This window comes from Mastomys coucha, unplaced genomic scaffold (assembly GCF_008632895.1).
Source record: "Mastomys coucha isolate ucsf_1 unplaced genomic scaffold, UCSF_Mcou_1 pScaffold22, whole genome shotgun sequence".
Taxonomy (NCBI): domain Eukaryota; kingdom Metazoa; phylum Chordata; class Mammalia; order Rodentia; family Muridae; genus Mastomys; species Mastomys coucha.
In genome coordinates, this window is record NW_022196905.1 from 187021888 (window position 1) to 187042392 (window position 20505).

A 20505-nucleotide genomic window follows, 5' to 3' on the forward strand; every position below is an offset into this window, starting at 1 on the left:
CCCCCCCCCCCCCGGCCCCTCTCCTGTACACTGTTTAAAACACGAACTAAAAACAGTTTTCTAGATGTTCATGTTTGCTCTTAAGGTTTAAGGGTAAAACTCTATTTTCTAACCGGGTTAGCAAAGCCAAAGCCCGGGTCTTGACTGTCCTCCTGCTTTATCTTTTATTACCCCTGTGTCCTTTTCGGGTTTTCTTTGCAACCCCCAGTCAATCGCCTCACCTTTTCTCCCCCTGATACATTTGCTTATGAATAGGAGCTGCTAGAGAGAGGTTTAGTTTAAATTCCAAGGTTAAATCTTCCCATCCCTTCTGCAGCAGGCATTTCCTGAAAGCAGCTGTGTCATATCCTCTACTTTTGCTTGTTTATTGTTTGCCTACAGAACTGTAAGCAAACGCCACTAGGCTCTAACTTTAGCTTGGCGCCCTTCCTTACTGGTCCCCCCCAACCCACAAGTGACTGCTCAGTCCGTTTGTGTTACTACAGCAAAATGGTTAATTAAAATGTGGATTAGGGAATATGGGTGGGTGGGAAATGTGGGGCCATTGTTACAGTATGAGTATTCAAAATAGCAGAGGAGAAGCTAAGCTGGGGTTTTGGTCAGCCATTGAGAAGCCACTTTGGATGTGTTCGTGGTGACCATGGTCGGAGCCATAAATATGAAATGTAGAACCCTGTCACAACCCAGTGTTGAAGCTTTAAAAGCTTTGCTGTCCAGCAGAATCAGGCTTTTGGAAAGTGAGAATGTGTTTTAATGAGTGGAAGTTCATTGAAATGTAGCAATTGAAGTGGTACAAAGTAACAAGTGAAATTCTGCACCTAATGAAATCAGATTGCTTTTGTGGTCCTGCAGAAAGGGTCTGCCTCCTGCTCTTTTAAGTAAAAACGCTGTATCCTTATCTGATATAAGCGGTTCCAGGGCCACTCTACAGTTTCAAACTTAGCAACACATTCACTTCATCTACTTTCTAAAGTCTTTTCTTTTCTTCAAACACACTGCATTAGTTCTGGACTTCGTGTTAGATAATATTAAAGTTCTACCCCACTGATAGAGGTAGAAAACGATGTGGAAATTCTTACATTCTTTTTTTTTAGATTTTTTTTAATTCGTTTTTCGAGATTTATTGATTTATTATATGTAAGTACACTGTAGCTGTCTTCAGACACACCAGAAGAGGGCATCCAATCTTATTACAGATGGTTGTGAGCCACCATGTGGTTGCTGGGATTTGAACTCAGGACCTCCAGAAGAGCAGGAGATGTTCTTAAATGCTGAGTTATCTCTACTGTTTTATATAGTCACTTAACAGATTAAATTTTTTTTTTTGGAGAAGAAAGGGTATTCTGTCATCTGACTGTCTGAAGGCCAGGACCCCAGTGCCTACCAGCTCCTTCATAAATAAGGCATAATCTATATTGCTCACAGGGTTTTGTAAAGATCAGATGAAATAGTATGTGTGATGATGTTTTGTTAAGGGTGGCATTCTACATAATAGTTCTTGTTTTGGCCTCTTTGTTTTGGCCTTCAATATTACCTAGAGAACTTCTTCATTCTGCCAAAGTACAATGAAATTATCTAATAAGGACTGAACATCTAAAAATACCTTGATGGTGTTTTTAAATGCCAGTGAACATGGACATAAGCTCTGTATAGGGGTGGGGTCTGCTTCTTCCACTACTTCATACACTCAGGGCCCAATGAAACATCTTCATACAGTTGATATTCAGCAGAATACATAGTTATTTGTAATTTTTATAAAAGACATCAAGGATCTTCCACTCTGTACTTTTATTTCAACAACAACAAATTGTTTTCAAACAGGTCAGTAATTCTTACATATCCCTAAGAGCATCATATAGGTTTAGCCTCTAAGGGTTTCGCTTAGGAGAGGACAAGACAGACCCTTTGCAGATAGTAAGCACCACATTCTTTCTGGCTTGTGGCACAAGGTCAGAGAGCTTCATCAGGCTGGTCTGCTTCCCTGGTTGTGTGGCCCATTCCAGAAACAAGAAAACAACATGGTTTATTTGTTCCTGTAATACAATATGTTCTCCATTTTTTCTTTTCCTTTCCAGCTATCTTTTCACTCATTATAGTTTAAACATTAGAAGGTTGACTTTATCAGGCTCAATGACAACAGCCAGTTCAATGAACCCTCAAAGGAATTGAGACCAGATGGGACAGTTTTGAGAACAAACAAAACCAACCACTGGTTACATACACTAAGAAATCTTTTCTTGGGGCTGGAAAGATGGCTCAGTGATTAAGAGCACCGATTGCTCTTCCAGAAGTCCCGAGTTCAATTCCCAGCAACCACATGGTGGCTCACAACCATCTGTAATGGGATCTGATGCCCTCTTCTGGTGTCTGAAGAGAGCAATGGTGTGCTCATATACATAAAATAAATAAATAAGTCTTTTAAAAAAAAGAAATCTTTTCTTAACTAGATGACTGTGAAACAGGTGTTCTTTCTGTTTCGTTTACTTACTATGAGAGTGCTTGTGAGTCCTTGTCCTCACTGATAAGTAGTAAATAGAATCCCGGTGTTTCTCAGATCATTCTACACACATATCCAGAAGCCATTCTACAGTGGCTTCATGCTAGGAAGGTAGGTAGACATATAGGAACCAATTTAACGAATGCTTAACCAAATATACATTTATAAGTAAATTCCTGGTGGGATGAGAAACATCATAATCATTATTACTGTTTTCTTCATTGCAATAAATGTAGTAAGTGATGACCTGTATTTGTAGACTTTAGCAATTGTAGGTATAATTATGAGAGAATAGAAATTGAATCTACTGTGATGTATAGATTTCATCATCCCCTGAACAACACTACATAAAAAGGATTTGAACTTGAATTTGCTATCTGAGGAAAGTTCTAGAGCCAGTCATCTACAAATACTGAAGAACAACTGTACATCTGATTTCAGTTTTGAATGATCAGTTTCTGCCATACTATATGTGTTTTTAAGTCTCATTTTAATCAGAGAACCTGGACTTATAGGTTTTTGTTCTATTGAAATTAGTGTTGTCACACCTATATGATGCTGAGCAGTTTATAGACTATAGAATGGAGCTTGCTATATGGAGCATGAGTCGTGGCTCTGTTACTTTAAAAGTGATGAACTCTCTGAGCTCCATTTAACTAAATATAAAGTGGAACCATTATACCTGGGTGTTATTGCGAAGCCCAATTATACCTATGTGCCACTCAGTCTAGCACATGTGAGCCAGAAGTAAGAGAAACAGTTACTTCGGCTACTACTTTGTTAAGTCTTTACTCCTAATTTTTGAATATTTATATCTAGGGAGATGATTCAGAAATGAAGAATATTAAGTCTTGTGTGTCATGAAATTTAGAAAACTCAGAGACCTGGCGGATGACTGTCCTCATGAGGTCTCTGTAAGTCAGCCACCAGAAGGTCAGCCTGATGACAGGGGACAAATTCTCCAATTACAAACCTCTAAAACTTAGTCTGAGGACATGGCTCAGAAGGTAAAAGTGTTTGCTCTGCAAGCATGGGTACCCAAGTTCAGATCCCTAGCACCCACATAAAAACCGGATGTGAATTGTGGCTGTAACCCATCAGAGATATGACGATCCCAGGACTCAATGCCTTAGGGTAGCCAAAAGAGAGAGCTCTAGGTAGGTTCAGTGAGAGACTTTTGCCTCAAAAAATAAGGTAGTAGGCAATAGAGAAAGATTCCAGAAGGCAACCTCTGGCCTACACACACCTCTAAAATTGGTTTGTACTAATGCAACATCTTGTTTTGAATCCCTGTGGTAGGCAAGCTTTCATCTATTTTATAATGGGTATTTGTCTTGTTTCAAGCCATTATTGATGCCTTCTACCTCACTGTCTAATTGTATTTTAGAAACAACTTCCCTGTCTCTCTGCCTTTACTCTGAAGATTACTCGTTCTGTCTTACTCCAGTTTCCAGGAAAAACTGGCCAACAATTGTGTAATTAGAGACCAAGTTCCATCTCACTTCCTTAAGGAGAACACAGCTTGGGGCATTTTAATCTACTTCGGGATGACGCAAAATTTATGCCAACAGCATTTCTAAACTTCTGAACATCTGGTTGCTGTTGCTCCAGCCCAGTGATCAGGGAACTAGAGACGTGACTCTAAAGCCTAGATTCTGAATTGTCATGGAAGGTGAAATGCATTGCCTACAGCTTCCTGGTGACCGTTAAATGTATTTTATAATGTTTTCACTCATCTGAATCCTAAACTGATGCAGGGATCTTCAGAAACAATTAGTGTTGAGTCCTGTTGCTGAGTTGGTTGTGAGCCCCAATGCATTGTTATAAAGCTCTCTTGCTTACTTTCTCTACTTTATAAAGCCCTCAGCTCCTGCTGTCGTCTGGGATAGTCTATACATCCCTAAAGAGATTTTTTTTTTTTTTTAAGCCCTTCAAAGATGAGATCACCATCCCTAGAATAATTTGTATCCAGCTGAGTATTAGCTGTATGAGCTAATGGGGATGAGGTAATGCTAAGAGTCTTTCCCTAGAGTATGATTTGGTACCTCATGTGGGAAAAGCAGATGATGACAAATAGAGTCATTGTGCACATGTCTCATGCTAGGAAGATTTTGATTTAGTATAAAAAATTTAGTGTATTAAAATGAGCTGATGCTTGAGACAATTTGCAATGTTCAAGTACTAAGAGTGAAAAATGTTATATAATATGATATTTGTTCCTGAGACATTCTTATTAAACAGGGAAATAACATTTTAACTCTTGTTTATATACATATATATATATGTATATATATATATACTTACTTTAGTAAAAGAAATTCAGCTGTCTTATAGCTAATGTCAAAGTGATTATAGTTACTTCATTAAGACTCATCTGTCTGAGTTCTTTTCTTAACTTTCCATAGAAAATTGGTTGGATATATGAAAAGGAAATGACCACTTAAAAGTCATCTAATATTTAGTTAAAACCTATCATTGAGGGCCAGCAAGATGGCTCATCAAATAAAGGTGCTTTCTACCAAGTCTGACAACCTGAGTTTGTTCCCCAGGATCCACATGGTGGACAGAGAGAACCAGAAATAGCTCCCAAGGTTTGTCCTCTAACCTCCACACCCACATGCCTGCATATACACTAAATTATTTTTTAAATGCAGTTTAGGTCTTCCATTGGTCTGAGCCAGGGAAGCCAATGTTGTCAAGTTCTGCAAGCTGGTTGCTATGAAGCTTGTATCTGGGTGTGCCAGTCAGAAGGAAGGAATAGCTTTATCCCATAGCTTTATTGCTCACATGACACAAAAGGTTATTAAAACTCAATTTTCCAGGGCCAAGCATGGTGGCACAGACCTTCAATCCCAGCACTCAGGAGGCAGAGGCAAGCAGATCTTTATGAGTTTGAGGCTATCCTGGTCTACAAAGAGAGTTCGAGGGCAGCCAGGGCTGTTACACCAGAAACCCTATCTCAAAAGACTAAAACAAGAAAGTCAATTTTCCAGTCTGAGTGGCTATACTATTTGTAGTTTTTAGAAAGACTTTTAGAACCTGGATGGCTGGTGAGAACCAGTGGATACTTAGGGTCTCCAAGAATCCACTATGAATTCTGGATGTGATAAACTCACAGAGAGGGACATTTTGAGGCAGACCATGGGGATGCTGGCAGAAACTCTAGATTCAAAATAAGAAGTTATCTAATCTTGGTTTCTAATAAGAACAAAAAGGCATTAATTTTTAAAGTAATTTAGAGATACCCTATATCTGTCTGGTCCCACACAGACTCCCTCATTATTTACATTCTCCAACCAGAGTGGTATATTGGTTAGAACTAGTGTGCCTATGTTGACATCATTATCACTGTGATGGCTGGTCTCTGTTGTCAGCCTGACTATATCTGGAATGATTTACAATCCAGGAGCACAGGCACACACATCTTGAGACAGGAATACAGCATGCCGATGATCTGGATCTTGAGGTGGGATGGCATGTCCTTTTGATCTGATTTAATCTAGAACTTGAGGCTTAGTGGCCAGGCTTATAAAGATCTGTCATGAAAAGGAATTAAAGAAAAGCTGAGGTCCAGGCGTGGTCGTACATGCCTTTAGTCCCTCGTGCTGCCTTCTGATTAGGATGTAGAACTCTCAGCTCGTTCTCCAGCACCATGCCTGCCTGCAGGCTGCCACACTTCCTGCCATGATGATAATGAACTAAACCTCTGAAACTGTAAGCCAGTCCCAATTAAATGTGTTCCTTTATAGGAGTTTCCTTGGTCATGGTGTCTCTTCACCCAAAGTCTTTTTGGTTGGTGAGGTTTTTGTTTTGTATTGTTTTGTTTTTCCAAGACAGGTTTCCTGTGTAGCTCTGGCTGTCAAGAGCTGGAACTTAGTCTGTAAGCCAAGCTGGCTCCAAACTCAGACTGTACACCACCGCCCAGTCATCCAAAGTCTTACAGTTTACAATCAAGTTGGCCCTGTCTGTTTTAAATTGGAGCAAATGTATGATGACTTTTTTTTTTCTTCGAGACAGGGTTTCTCTGTGTAGCCCTGGCTGTCCTGGAACTCACTCTGTAGATCAGGCTGGCCTCGAACTCAGAGATCTGCCTGCCTCTGCCTCTCAAGTGCTGGGATTAAAAGCGAGAGCCACCACCGCCCAGCTTGATACTATTTTCTAACATTGAAACAATATTACAGAAAAACTAGATGATGTAGAAGAATGTTACAAAGTAAATAACTTTGTTACAAAGTAAATAACTTGTCAGCAATCCTACCACTCAGACAGCCACTGCTAATAAACATAGTAATATGTAAAAAGAGAGCATGCTAGATTTCTATAATCTATTTTCACATAACCTTGTATTAGCATTTATGTCACTGATAAGGGATTCAAAGAAACCTTAAAAGAAAATAGCTGTAATAACTTGTATGAATTTACTAAAAGAATAATTTCTCTGTACTCACACTCTCAGTTTTTATGAATAATGCATATTCTCCAATTTCCTTACTTCCCCCATCCCGCAGGGTTTTTATAGACTCTAGTCAGCTTACCACATCAAACTTGACGGTTTTTATAAGCAGATGAGGGATTCCTCCCAAAATACTCTCAAGAGGTATTATCAGTTTGTGTCTATCTTAGTAGTATGAAAATGCCTCTCACGCAGGCTTTCCCGCTTTGTATCTGATTCTGTTTTGGTGTTACTTGGTAGAATTTAGAAGTATGTCCACAGGAGGCTAAAGGAGACATGTAGAGTTTCTTGTCTCACAATTTAGCTCCTAAATATAAAGGAAATGGGTGGCATCCTCTGAAAAGCCCCAAGTCCTCCTCATAGCACCTTCCCCGGCCTCTCTACTACCTCCCCATACTGTGTACTAGAGCTGTGACCCAGTGGTAGGACTCTTACTTATGCCTGAGCCCCTGGATTAAATCCCCAGGACCACCTAACAAATCCATAAAATATTTTGCTTTTATTTCCTTTACTGAGGGTACTGGCCCTCTTCTTCCCTGAGGTAAATTCCGTATGTATGCTGGACATCTCTTTGCATTGCTTCGGAAACCCCAGGCTTCTTTGGCTCCTGTATTATTAATTTCCCGTTTTCCTACTGTGGTGGGAACAGTTGTTTTATATGGTGATTTTTCTCAGCCCAGGACAACTATTGGTTCCTTTAAAGTACAATTTTCAAAAAAATTAAAAACTTGACTGCTCAAATAGAAAATAAAGCAGCAGCAAGACTTATTCAACTGCTAGTTGACCAATGGTACCAAAGATCTTCAGTCCAGTTCAGAGGAAAACTGGGAGCTAGAAAGAGCCGAGTGTGTGCAGAGCAGTTCACTGGCAGTTATGAGACTACCGGTGAACTTTGCTCTCATCTTGTGCTGGCTTCACTTCCTCTAATCGATTTATAAACAGCAGGATGCCCAGACTGTCAACTGTCCAGCTACAGCTCAGGCCTCCATCACCTTCCTGGAAGGCAATCGCTATAATACAGAAGGATCGGTCTTTCTATCAAGTGAAAATTAATTGTATCGTTGTAAGACATTTACTTTTGGCTATAGACAAGAGTCGCTTATGTAGCTACTTATTATGGCTTGATTTCCTACAGAGTTATAAACTAGCCTAGCCGGTGGTGAGTTATGCAGAAGGATATGTCCTGGAGAACCCAATAATCCCCGAGAGTCCTCTGGGTAATACCCAACAAGCCACTAAAATAGTATCTAGTCACTTGGGCCTGGATAGTTTTTCCTAACAGTCCCCTCTGTAGCCAGCTGTCCACACTGTAGCTGTGACTTTTTTTTTTTTTTAAATAAATCCAGAGGCCTTCTTCTCTCATTTAAATTGGCCTTCTGACAAGGTTGGGAAAGGTGAGCGATCCTGGAAGGCTCCTTCGAGTCTTGGTACACCTCAACCATCCAGTCCCCTTTGCTCTTGCATCTTCTGCTGGCTTCACTTCCTCTTATCAACTTGTAGACAGCGGAATGCCCAGACAGTTAACTGTCCAGCAGTCCTTCATCATCTCCTTCCTGGACATTCCAGAAGGCTTCTCACTGGCCCAGCAATCTTGCCTTTCCTGAATATCTCTCCCTGATCCCGCACTAGTCAAACTGGTCTTTCTGTACTTTGAGTAGAACAGATTGTTTCCAGGCCTTTGATCGAGCTGATACTACCACCCTCGTTGGGGTTCAGTTCTCTATAAATGTCACCTCAGAGATGACTCCCTGACCATCTAGCTAAAGTAGCCCTTGCTCCAGTTTCTTTCCCCTTTAGGTTTTCCTCATGGCTCCAACAGTGTCTGAAACTCTATTTTTCCTAACAGTCTTCACTGTAACTGTGACAATTTTTATAAAGCCATGGGCTTCTTCCCTCATTTAAATTGGCCTTCTGACAAGGTTGGGAATGGTGAGCATTCCTTCAGGCTTCCTTGAGTCTTGGTACACTGCATCCACTCAGTTCTTTTTTTTTCTTTCTAGACTTCAAGTTTCCTGAAAGTAAGAACTGGGCTCAAAGTCTATGCTCTCTAAATATTTACTTGCTGACTTAAAAACATGGGGCATCCCAGTAGTGCCCACATCTTGTGGTTTTCTAGAAAGCAAAGAGCCTTCATAGGAATGCAAACCACTGATTGGCTTTTGAAGGCCCATGAAGCGCTGTCCTCCTGTTCCATGGTTAGGCTCAAGTGTCATTACTTCCTCTTCCCTCTTTCTCTGTTTCCAACAGCACATCAAAGGAGATGAAAGATAGTAGGAACTTAGGTTTGGAGCCTCAGTTACTGAAGCTGTAGTATTTCTGCCCTCAGCATGGGCCTGAGGATGAAAGTTGGATTGATCAAAATATTTGACATAGCCAGGAATTCTAGAGTCTGGAGATTCATTCAAGATTTTTAGTCCTTGTCTTAGGACAGAGTCATTTATATCAGAAGTCAAGTTTCCAAGTAAGAGCATCTGAAGATCCGGAAGTCCTTGGGGTTCCCACCATTGTGGTATAGTGTTGTGTGAACTTGAGGCTAGTTTGTTTTGTTTTAGTTGTCTTAAGCTGGGAGCCAAGATCCAATGCATAACTTGAGTTGTTGGGTGACCAGGGAAACTGTTTTGATTGCCAAGGACACACAAATGGAACAAACAAACAAACAAACAAAACCTCATTGAGCTGCACACTCTGTTTTCTTGATGTAATTCATAGTTAAAAAGAGAGAAAGAAAAGAAAAAAAGAAAGGAAGAAAGAGAGAGAAAGGAAGAAAGAAAGAAAGAAAGAAAGGAAGAAAGGAAGAAAGAGAGAGAGAAAGGACAGTGTGGTACCATTGCAAAGGATCATTCTGCAGACATCTGATTTATATTGAATGACAATAGCATTCAATATAAAACAAGAACTTAGAGAAATCAGCGTGGCATTGCTAATACACAGCAGTGTCTCTATAAACATTTGTTATGAATAACTTGTCTTTTTCTCTCTATTCTAGCTAAGAAAGGTGACCATGGAGAACAACAAAACCTCAGTGGATTCAAAATCCATTAATAATTTTGAAGTGTGAGTATTTATTTATTTGTATTTGTTGTTGTTTAAGGCAGGTCCTCCACCTACCCCAGGCTAACTCGGAGCTCTGTAGACCAGGCTGGCTTCAAACTTGAGATAGTCCTCTGATTTCTGTTACCTAAATGCTAGCAAAATAGACAGGAGTTACTGTGCCTGGTGAAACTGGTATAAATATAATTCTGTATGGTCAAAGAAAGATGGGTTTGTGATAGGTCATTCTGAGGAATAGGGAAGCAGAGGGAAAAGGGGCTTTCAAACTAGAGAGACCAGGCCACCCACTTGCCCCAACAGCTGTGCAGCTTTATGTAAACTTACATCTTCGGTTCTCATCTTGAGGGCAAGGAGGTTAGTTAGATCCTATGCTAAGTGTCCTTATATTCCTGGCTTGGGATTCTCTGCTCTTTTTTAATGTATATCCCTTCTTGGTCTAGTGCTGGCTCATAAAGGAGGCAGAAGAAGATAGTGAAGAATCAGCTTTAGGCAATGGGAATTACAGTTCAATTACAAGTTTTTATCCCTTATCCAAAATGACGAGAACCTAGAATATTTTAGACTTGGGACTCTCAGCTTGGAACATATTCACATATATACAACAAAAATGCATTGGAGCTGGGACCCGCGTATGTGTGTGTGTGTGTGTGTGTGTGTGTGTGTGTGTGTGTGTGTGTGTACAGGTGTATATGTATCGCAATGTACGTGTGGAGGTTAGAGGCCAATTTTTTCTTGTTTCTGCTACAGAGTACCCTGGGCTACTGCCTACTCAAGCTCTGGCCTATTCCCCTATCTCCACCTCCCATCTTGTAGCAGGAGTGCTGTGAATACAGATGTGAGCCACCACTTAGAGCCGTGGTTCTCAACCTTCCTGATGCTGCAGCCCTTTAACACAGTTCCTCAGGTTATGACGAACCCCACCTCAACCATAAAACTATTTTCATTGCTACTACATAACTGTAATTTTGCTGGTGTTATGAATTGTAATGTAAATATCTGATGTACAGGATATTTGCTGATATGTGACCCTTATGAAAGGGTCATTTGACTTCCCAAGGGGATCAGAACCTACAAGTTGAGAACCTCTCTGACTTAGAGCTTTTTAATTAGTTTCTAGAGATTGAACCCCGGGGCTGTTTAGACTGCTTAGAAAGTGCTCTTACCTTCTGAGTTGTCTCCCTGGCCTATAAATTCTAAATACTATGAATTCATTGCTGTTTCATATAAATTTTATACATGCATGCCAAAGCTAATTTTATATAATATTTTTAGTGTGCTTGCATTTTGCATGTGACCCATTACATGAGACTTGGTGTGGAATTTTGCACTTGTGGCATCATGTTGACTTTCAAAAACTTGCCACATTTGGAGCATTTACAATTGTAAATTTCTGGAATAGGAATGTACAGCCTGTGTGACCTAATTTTCTCTGTAAAATGTGGGACCTCTACCTCCAACTAAATATAATGGTTCTTTTTTGTCTACCTTTGACCCCTTCATTTACTGCTTTTACTCTGTCTACCATTACCTTTAGAATTGTGTAAAATGTAAGCTAGTCTTATGGCTGAGTGTGTAGTCTTCACAGTGTTGATGTTTGCTGGTCCTAGAGTCCTCCTAGAACATGGGTCAGGCTTTTGTTCAGTCTCTGTCACGGTTGTTGGAATGCAGCCACACCTTTGTAAACTTATTGCCTTGGGCTAGATTCACCCAGCCAAATTGAGTCTTTACTGAAGGATAGCCTATGAGCCTATCTGGATTTTTAAGAAAATGATCACTGACCTCTGATCGACCTAGCTAACATTTTTTTTTTAAGACTTATTTATTTATTATATGTGAGTATACTATAGCTGTCTTCAGATACTCCAGAAGAGGGTGTCAGATCTCATTATGGATGGTTGGTTGTTCACTCCAGCCCTGCCCCCTAGCTAACATTTTTATATAAGTGATTTTTACCCAAGTGTTTTCAATGATTTATAATAATTCAACTGTGTATTAATAAATTATTCATTGGTTCAGCTTATAAAGTTTAAGGGCTGATTTAGTGGCGGAGTTCTTAGATAAGTGGACTGCCCAGGGCCAGCCCAGGATAACTATAGCAAAACTCTACCTCAAAAATCAAAATCTTAAAAAAAAAAAAAAAAAAAAAACAATTGTGGTGCACACCTTTAATCCCAGCACTTGGGAGGCAGAAGCAGGTGGATTTCTGAGTTCGAGAGGCCGGCCTGGTCTACAGAGTAAGTTCCAGGACAGCCAGGGCTACACAGAGAAACCCTATCTTGAAAAACAAACAAACAAAAAAACAACACACACAAAAAACCAAAAAGCCAATTGTACTTTTATTGTCAAGGAGAGATTATCTCACACAATGTTAATTAAAAAAAAAATGTAGTTGGTAAAATTTGATTGGACTTTACAGGAAACCCTTCCACCTTGACTCCGTCATAGGATCTGAACACCCTTCAGCACTCTGTTAGCCTTGGTAGGTGATGTCCTCATCAGTTAAATGGGTTGTCCTGAGTGTATTTATGCTTTTTTTTTCCTCCTTGGTGATTGAGATCAAACACACAAGCTGTGAAATTTGAATGAAGGAAGGATGTAACATGAAGTTGAGACATTGATAGTCTTAAACAAATGTCACCTGTTCTGATGAGTCTTAAAGGCTGTATTAATAAAAACCCTCATTTCTACCTTTGTAACCATCACTTGATTTCCATACAGAAAGACCATACATGGAAGCAAGTCAATGGACTCTGGAATCTATCTGGACAGTAGTTACAAAATGGATTATCCTGAAATGGGCTTATGTGTAATAATTAATAATAAGAACTTCCATAAAAGCACTGGTATGTATCTAACGTAACGTTGTAAACGTTTCTTATATTGATGCCATTTACCTTGGATATAATATGAAAGCAATATCTGTGGCGAGTAATTATGAGTCAGTAAACTAAGACAGAAAAAGGGCAAAGGAGAGATGCCCTGGACCTTACAAGTCCCATTCAATATGAACGCTTCTTCCATGTTGGACATCCCTGCCTCTCCTGTGCCTGGGGAGGGTTGGAATCTGCTGCTGCCCAACAGAGCCAGTGCCTTGAGGCAGAGTGATGAGAGAAGAAAAGGTTCATAAGCAACAAGCTGGCAGGGATGAAGATGTGTGACTGGCACCCGAGGCCGTCTGCCCTGAGGGAGCTTAGAAAGTCTCTCTAGTGACCTCAGGCCTTTAACTCATAGCCTTTGGCAAATGGGCCCCAAGGTCATTCCTGAGCCAGTTCTAGAATACCAATTAAGGCCTCTTATCTCAGGTTACTGAGCTGACCCCACCCTGTACCATGTTTCCCATTTGTGAAGCTAGGTGTCCAGCTTCAGGAAAAGTGTGCCTCTGTGTTGACCACTGCTGTGTAATTGAAGGCCAATTGACAATTGCTGTGTAATTCACCCCAGCCTCAGAAGGAGTGCACGGTAGAAGTAATGGTGTTTAAGCTAACTCTACTAGTGGTGTTAGGATATGACTCAGAGCTTGTACTGTATGTAGATCTACCACACTCCAGTGGAAGGCTGGAGTATATACATCCAGAAGTATATGGGCAGCAGGAATTGGACTTGATAGGTTTTGCTATCCTTTTGATGTTTTGTTATTGTGTTTTTTTCAAGACAGGGTTTCTCTTATGTAGTCCTGGCTGTCCTGGAATTCACTCTGTAGATCAGGCTGGCCTCTAACTGAGAGATCTGTTTGCCTTCACCTCCTGAGTGCTGGGATTAAAGGTCTCTGCCGCCACCGCCTGGCTTTCCTTTCTTCTTTTAAAACTAAGTTACTCTAATGCTCAGAATACAGTTTACTAATCAAGAGCAGGATTTTAAGCTCATTTGTGCTTGGCATCCCTCATGTGTACCAATGAAGCCAGTAATAAGCATCTTGTGATGGTTGGAAAGACTGACTACTACCCACAGAGCAGAATACCTGATAAACAATATTAATCTGATGATAGTTGTGGATTTCCTTTTCTTGTACAATGTACAAGCAGTACTGTGTCTTACAACTGATTTAGCGCTGAACAGTGTCTGAGCAAGCTACATAAATCAAACTTAGATCACTTACTTTTTTCGATCTTCTGAAGATATTATCATGTTACATAAAACTAATTAGCAAGTTTTTGAAAAACAATGACCATTTCCAACATGAACTGGGCATAGTGGCCTGTGCTTGTAATCCCAGCACTTGGGAGGATTATTGTGAGTTCAAGACCAGGTTGAGCTACAGCCTGTGAGTAAGTGGATGAATGAATGAATGAATGAATGAGAAAGCAACATAGTGCTTCATCATATAAATGAATCACAGTTTATCAAACAAACCTCTATTGCCAGGCCTCTGAAGTCCCCTCTCATTTTCAATGTTGAAGCTGCTGTAGAGGCTATCCCTGTCATGACAGTTTCTAGCAGTTAACATAATGAAATGTCTTATGTGCTAACACAGCAAAGACTATCACCATGATCAAAATAAGAAGGTCAGCATTTAAAAGGAAGAGTTTATTGGTTGTGTGAATGACTGCACAGTTCACTTATTCTCAAAGCAGTAATTCTTGTAAAATGCAATCAAGAGCTCTCTCTGTCCCAAGGAATGACATCTCGCTCTGGTACCGATGTGGATGCAGCCAACCTCAGAGAGACATTCATGGGCCTGAAGTACGAAGTCAGAAATAAAAATGATCTTACTCGTGAAGAGATTGTGGAACTGATGGATAGTGGTAAGACATAACCCAATTCAAAGCATGTCCTTCGGAAGCTTCTGTGGGCGTGGACAAAGCAACTCACAGCTGGTCAAAGAACAAAGATTAAGTGTCTGCAGAGCTCAGTTAGAACGGGCTGGCCATCTATAACCCAACCCACACACAAACCCAAGGCTCAGGCACCATTGCTGAAGATGGGCAGAGAGAGTAAGAGCAAGGAAGGCAGCATCACTGCAGGCAGGAGCTCACAGCAGTCGGCATTCTTACACAGAACGGAGCCCAGGGAGCTACTGACAGCTGATGGCTGCTGGAGGAAGAGGGCCCACTTTATTTAAGGGTTTGGTCCCTGATTGGTTGACCGTGCTCCAGCGGATGGGCCAACTCCTGTCTATATATGATCAGCACAAATTGTACCCTGTGTAATTTTTTTATTTGAAAGGGGGAGGGGGCGTAAAGTTGGGTGGAGTTGGGGATATGTATGTGTGAATATGATCAAAATTTCATGTAGGGGATTCTCTAAGAATCCCCTTCATTGGGTAATTTTACTTAATGGCCTAGCTATAATTATAGAGATAGTGAAGTATAAAAATTATAGAATTATATTGTACATTATTCTGATTGGTTTTTGTTTGTTTTTTGGTTTTTGTTTGTTTTGTTTTGGAGGTAGCTACCACACCCAGCTGCTTATATATTCTAGGAAAAAGTGAAAAAAAAAAAAAGAAAAGTTAATCATGCCATTCCCTAAAAATCATTCCAAATGTGCTCTGCCTGTGTTAGACATGGATGCTCTTGACATTCTATTCTCAGTTCTTCATCTTGTGGTCATGGTATAAACCAGTAATCCCAGATCTCAGAAAACTAAGACCATGAAGTCAAAGCCATCTTAGTCCAATGAGAAAGCACGGGTTCTTTACTGTATTCTCGTGCAGTGCAAAGCTGCCAAGTGCCTTCCTGTCTCTGTCCTGTTTTATATTATTTCTAAATGTCTTTCCAGTTTCTAAGGAAGATCATAGCAAGAGGAGTAGTTTTGTTTGTGTGATTCTAAGCCATGGTGATGAAGGAGTGATTTTTGGAACAAATGGGCCTATTGAACTGAAAAAATTAACTAGTTTCTTCAGAGGCGACTACTGCCGGAGTCTGACCGGAAAGCCGAAACTCTTCATCATTCAGGTAGCGTATCGCTGAGCAGCTTGGTGCTCAGTTAAAGGGATCAGCTTATTTAAATATCAGTCTTTACTTTTGGTTCTGGGGCTCCAGAACTGTTATATTTTTATTTATTTAAACAGCCATTTAGGGAATCTGGAGTACATCTCAGTGCTTGTCTTAGTCAGGGTTTCTATTCCTGCACAAACATCATGACCAAGAAGCAAGTTGGGGAGGAGAGGGTTTATTCAACTTACACTTCCACATTGCTGTTCATCACCAAAGGAAGTCAGGACTGGAACTCACACAGGGCAGGAAGCAGGAGCTGATGCAGAGGCCATGGAGGGGTGCTGCTTACTGGCTTGCTTCCCTTGGCTTGCTCAGCTAGCTTTCTTTAATAGAGGCCAGGATTACCAGCCCAGGGATGGCACCACCCACAATAGGTTAAGCCCTCCCCCCCCACCAGAACCCCCATGATCACTAATTGAGAAAATGCCTGACAGCTGGATCTCATGGAGGCATTTCCTCAAGAGAGGCTCCTTTCTCTGTGATAACTCCAGCGTGTGTCAAGTTGACACACAAAACCAGCCAGTACAATGTTACTCTTCTATCAGAAAAACTCCCTAGTTCTCAGACCAGTTTTCGGATGTCAATTATGTGTGTCCACGTATATTTTTTATAAGAAGCGTATGTCTTCTGGCACCCAGGCCTGCCGGGGTACGGAGCTGGACTGCGGCATTGAGACAGACAGTGGAACTGACGAAGATATGGCATGCCAGAAGATACCAGTGGAAGCCGACTTCCTGTATGCTTACTCTACGGCACCCGGTGAGAAAATGTCAAGGGTTGTTATGTGTTGATTTTAGTTGAAGTATACTGTGACACATTATAAAGCTGAGCAGTGAAGAGTCTTCTGAAGGCTAGTAAGATATTCATACACCCTTCACAAAGGTATCCTTCCATCCCTAAAATAACTAACCTGCCATCTTAGTTACTTTTCTATGGCTGTGACAGAACACTATGACCAAGGCAACTTATAAAAGAAAATGTTTAATTTGGAGCCTGTGATTACAGATGGTCAGAGTCCATGGGCCATTGTGGCAGGAAACAGGGTGGGAGTGAGGGCGGGCATGACAGTAGGCAGGTGATAGGCTTATATCTCCCTCTACAAGCACAAGCCACAGTAGAGAGAACTAACTGGGAATGGTGTTGGCGTTTGAGTCCTCAAAGACCACCTGACACACCACTTTCATCAAGGCCACACTTCCCAATCCTTCCTAAAACGTTCCATCAACTTGGGACAAAGTATTCAAACATGAGCCTATGGGGGCCATTGTCATACAAACTACTGTATATACACGCATGCACATGCACGCGTGCACACACATACACATGCACAAAAGGCATTAAGTTTGTGATGTGGACCTGTATGTGGATATGTACATACCGTAGTCAGAGAAAACCTTTCTCTCAACAGTTACCTTTCAAGTTCCATGTGTACTGTGGCACATACACAGCTACACACACACAGTAAGTACATAGGTAGATAGGTAGATAGATAGATAGATAGATAGATAGATAGATAGATAGATAGATAGGTAGATAGATAGATAGATAGATAGATAGATAGATAAATGGATTGATAGATAGGTCTATTAAAAATAAATAAAATATATTCACTTATTTGTTTTATCCAGTAGGTGTCTTTCCAAACAATGTTCTTCTAAGCGAAACGCAATTAATCCAGTAGTTAATCTGAAAGTAAATTTAAAAAACCCCACCTTTTTCTTCATTTTGAATACTATTTATTATATTCATCCAAATGCCCCCTAGGCAAACTAGTGTCATTTTTTAAAGTGTACATACGTAAGGGGCTGAGTAGACACTTAGTAGTTAAGGGCACTTAACTACTAATGCAGAGGCGCCATGTACTCACGTCCGCATAGTAGTTTACAACCACTGGCAACTCAGCTTCCAGGGAGTTTGACTCCCTCTTCTGATCCGTGTGGGCATAGGACACTCGTGTGCTACACTTATATACATGCAGGCAAAGAAATCAGGTACACAAAATAAATAAGAAACCTTTTTAAAGTGTGCGTGCGTAAGTAGTGTGTTTCCTGCCTGAGCCAGGGTTAACATCGGGTGAGTTCAGACTGAGACACTGTGTAACCTACACAGTCCCATTTGGATAGCTTCGCTTTTGTATGGTCCTTGTCTTCCTGTTCCTCACCCCGACCTGTTCCGTCTGTGGGAAAGAGACCAGAGGTCTGGAGACCAGCGGTGTTAATTCTTCTCCCTCTGTATGGCTTATAAGACTGAGGAAGCTTCTGTTTATCTTGATCGTTATGGTTATATAAAAATGTGTGGACTCCTCCCACGAGATGCTGTGGCGTACTAGCAGATATAGTCCTCCGTATTTTGCCTTGTAGGTTACTATTCCTGGAGAAATTCGAAGGACGGGTCATGGTTCATTCAATCACTCTGCGCCATGCTGAAGCTCTACGCGCACAAGCTTGAATTTATGCACATTCTCACTCGTGTTAACCGGAAGGTGGCGACGGAATTTGAGTCCTTCTCCCTGGACTCCACTTTCCATGCAAAGAAACAGATCCCGTGTATTGTGTCTATGCTCACAAAAGAACTGTACTTTTATCACTGAAGAAATGATTGGGAGTGGGGTGGGGGCCATGTTTCTGTTTTTTGTTTGTTTGTTTGTTTTTTGGGTTTTTTTTTTTATTGTTTTTAATGCCAAATAAGAAAACTGTCAGGGAGACTTTATTTCCCTCTCATTTAAATCAAATCTGATGTTCCACGTGGTCTTTGAACAATACCACTGCCTAGCAATGCAGCCACAATACAGCTACCTCAACATCAACATCAGGTAGTTGAAATGAAATTTAATTCGGATCAAATAAATGTCAGTAATGGTACTACCATCATAGAAGAAATGACAAAGTTTACCCTTTTATAATTATCAAGATTTGGTGATACTGTGAATTTTGAATAACTATGAAGCAGTGAAGCTTTCCAGTGATGATTTTATACCCCCTACTCATGTTAAGAATGTTATTCTAGTTTTTGTTAAACATACAAATGATAATGTCAAGTGATATGTCTTAGAACTTGAATCCATGAGCAGAGTCAAAGGCTGGAACCTTTGTTTTGGACCTGATTTATGGAAATGAAGAGTTGGACCACCATAGCATGCACTATAGCTACTGGTTTTGTGACAGTTGTCCAGGGCACGTATTTGTTATTTAAAAAAAAAAAAATCATGTTTTATTATTGGAACAAAAATAACCTGAGTATTTATGTGAGAGGAAAACCGTGTGCGAACTTGGTTGGCTTGTTGAAGGCTGCCATCCATCAGTAGCGGACATGATGGCCAGGTGCTAAGATCCACCAGCATTTGTTTCTTACCTATTCTTCTACAAATATCAAACCAGCAAAGTATCTAAAGAGCGGTTATGTAACAGCCTCAAACTGTTGACTATTAGAATGAAATTAAGGAATTCTACAGGAACATATCATAATCCCAGTTGTCAAACAAAGGAGAGATGAAATCTACTGTAATTGGAGAGAAGATGGTTTGAGCCAGAGCAGAGATGTTGGCAGAGTCATGGGCACAACCTCAGAAAAGGCCTGCCAACTACCACCCCCCACCCCCCGTGAGTACTGGTTTGTGTGAATGATGTCCAAGTTACCACGTGAGGGAGTGAACCAGATCAGAAACTTCTGCACAAGGCTTTCCCAGAGCGCTGAGAGTCTCAAGAGAGTTCACTGAACTCCATGTACAGAGTCTGTAGCATGCTGACTTTTCTGTTAAAGTTTACAATGAAAGGAAACTAAGGGTGATATCTGTATTGTCACTAGAAATGAAAGAGCCATAGCACCCAGGACTGGGAAAGCATCCATCGATAGGCCCTGCAGCCCATGTGGAGAAGCTGCAGACTGGAGCCCATCCCAGTCAGGGAGACTACTCTGGGCTTCCTTATCATGGGGGTGTTGCTCGTTGCTCGCTCTCCCAGCATTTCACACAAAGGAAGGAAGGAACTCACATTATAACTGATAGATTCTTGTTTAGACTGGATTTATTGTTAACTCTTTCTAAGTAAATACAGCATGTGATTGGTATTTTAAAGTGTGTTCCCATGTGACAATTTTATAAAAGTTTGTTATCTTGCATTTTTATTTCAAAACATAAATTCAGATTTAAAATCATCAGTGCATTTGAGGTTTTTTGTTGTCGTCAGTACTTTTGATGTTGTAATAAGTAAGTAACTACATGAAAGTTAAAATAATTTTAATTTTAATTTGGGAGAGTGAGAGGATGCAGCAGGGCTTTAATCTAGTATTTGAAGGTGTTGGCAAGTGGAAAACCTCTGAGGAGATAGATAGGATTTAAACCCAGGATATATGAATATAGGAAGGGGTGGGGCCTCGTCTCTTCCAATGTTTACATAATAACCATAGCTTCTATAAACTCAAGGCCAAAGTGGATAAAGGAACTCCCATACTCAAGGAAGAGAGTGTCATGAATGTTTTTGTCCAGCCTTTTTCTAACCATGGGGGAGGGCTGATGGAGAGAAGGCTCAGAGGTTAAGAGCATTGGCTGTTCTTCCAGAGGACCTGGATTT

General features: G+C 40.7%; 1 protein-coding gene across 2 annotated transcripts in view; it reads left to right on the forward strand.

Moving 5' to 3' along the window:
- Positions 1–20089, forward strand: part of Casp3 (caspase 3) — a 21163-nt gene extending 1074 nt beyond the window's left edge. For both annotated transcript variants that reach the window (XM_031339729.1, XM_031339730.1), the window contains exons 2-7: positions 9937–10004; positions 12720–12844; positions 14615–14743; positions 15720–15895; positions 16576–16696; positions 18298–20089. In XM_031339729.1, the coding sequence (XP_031195589.1) occupies positions 9952–10004; positions 12720–12844; positions 14615–14743; positions 15720–15895; positions 16576–16696; positions 18298–18527 (834 nt within the window). In that variant the 5' untranslated portion in view covers positions 9937–9951 and the 3' untranslated portion in view covers positions 18528–20089. The remainder of the gene's footprint in view (positions 1–9936; positions 10005–12719; positions 12845–14614; positions 14744–15719; positions 15896–16575; positions 16697–18297) is intronic.
- The last annotated feature ends 416 nt before the right edge of the window (positions 20090–20505 follow it).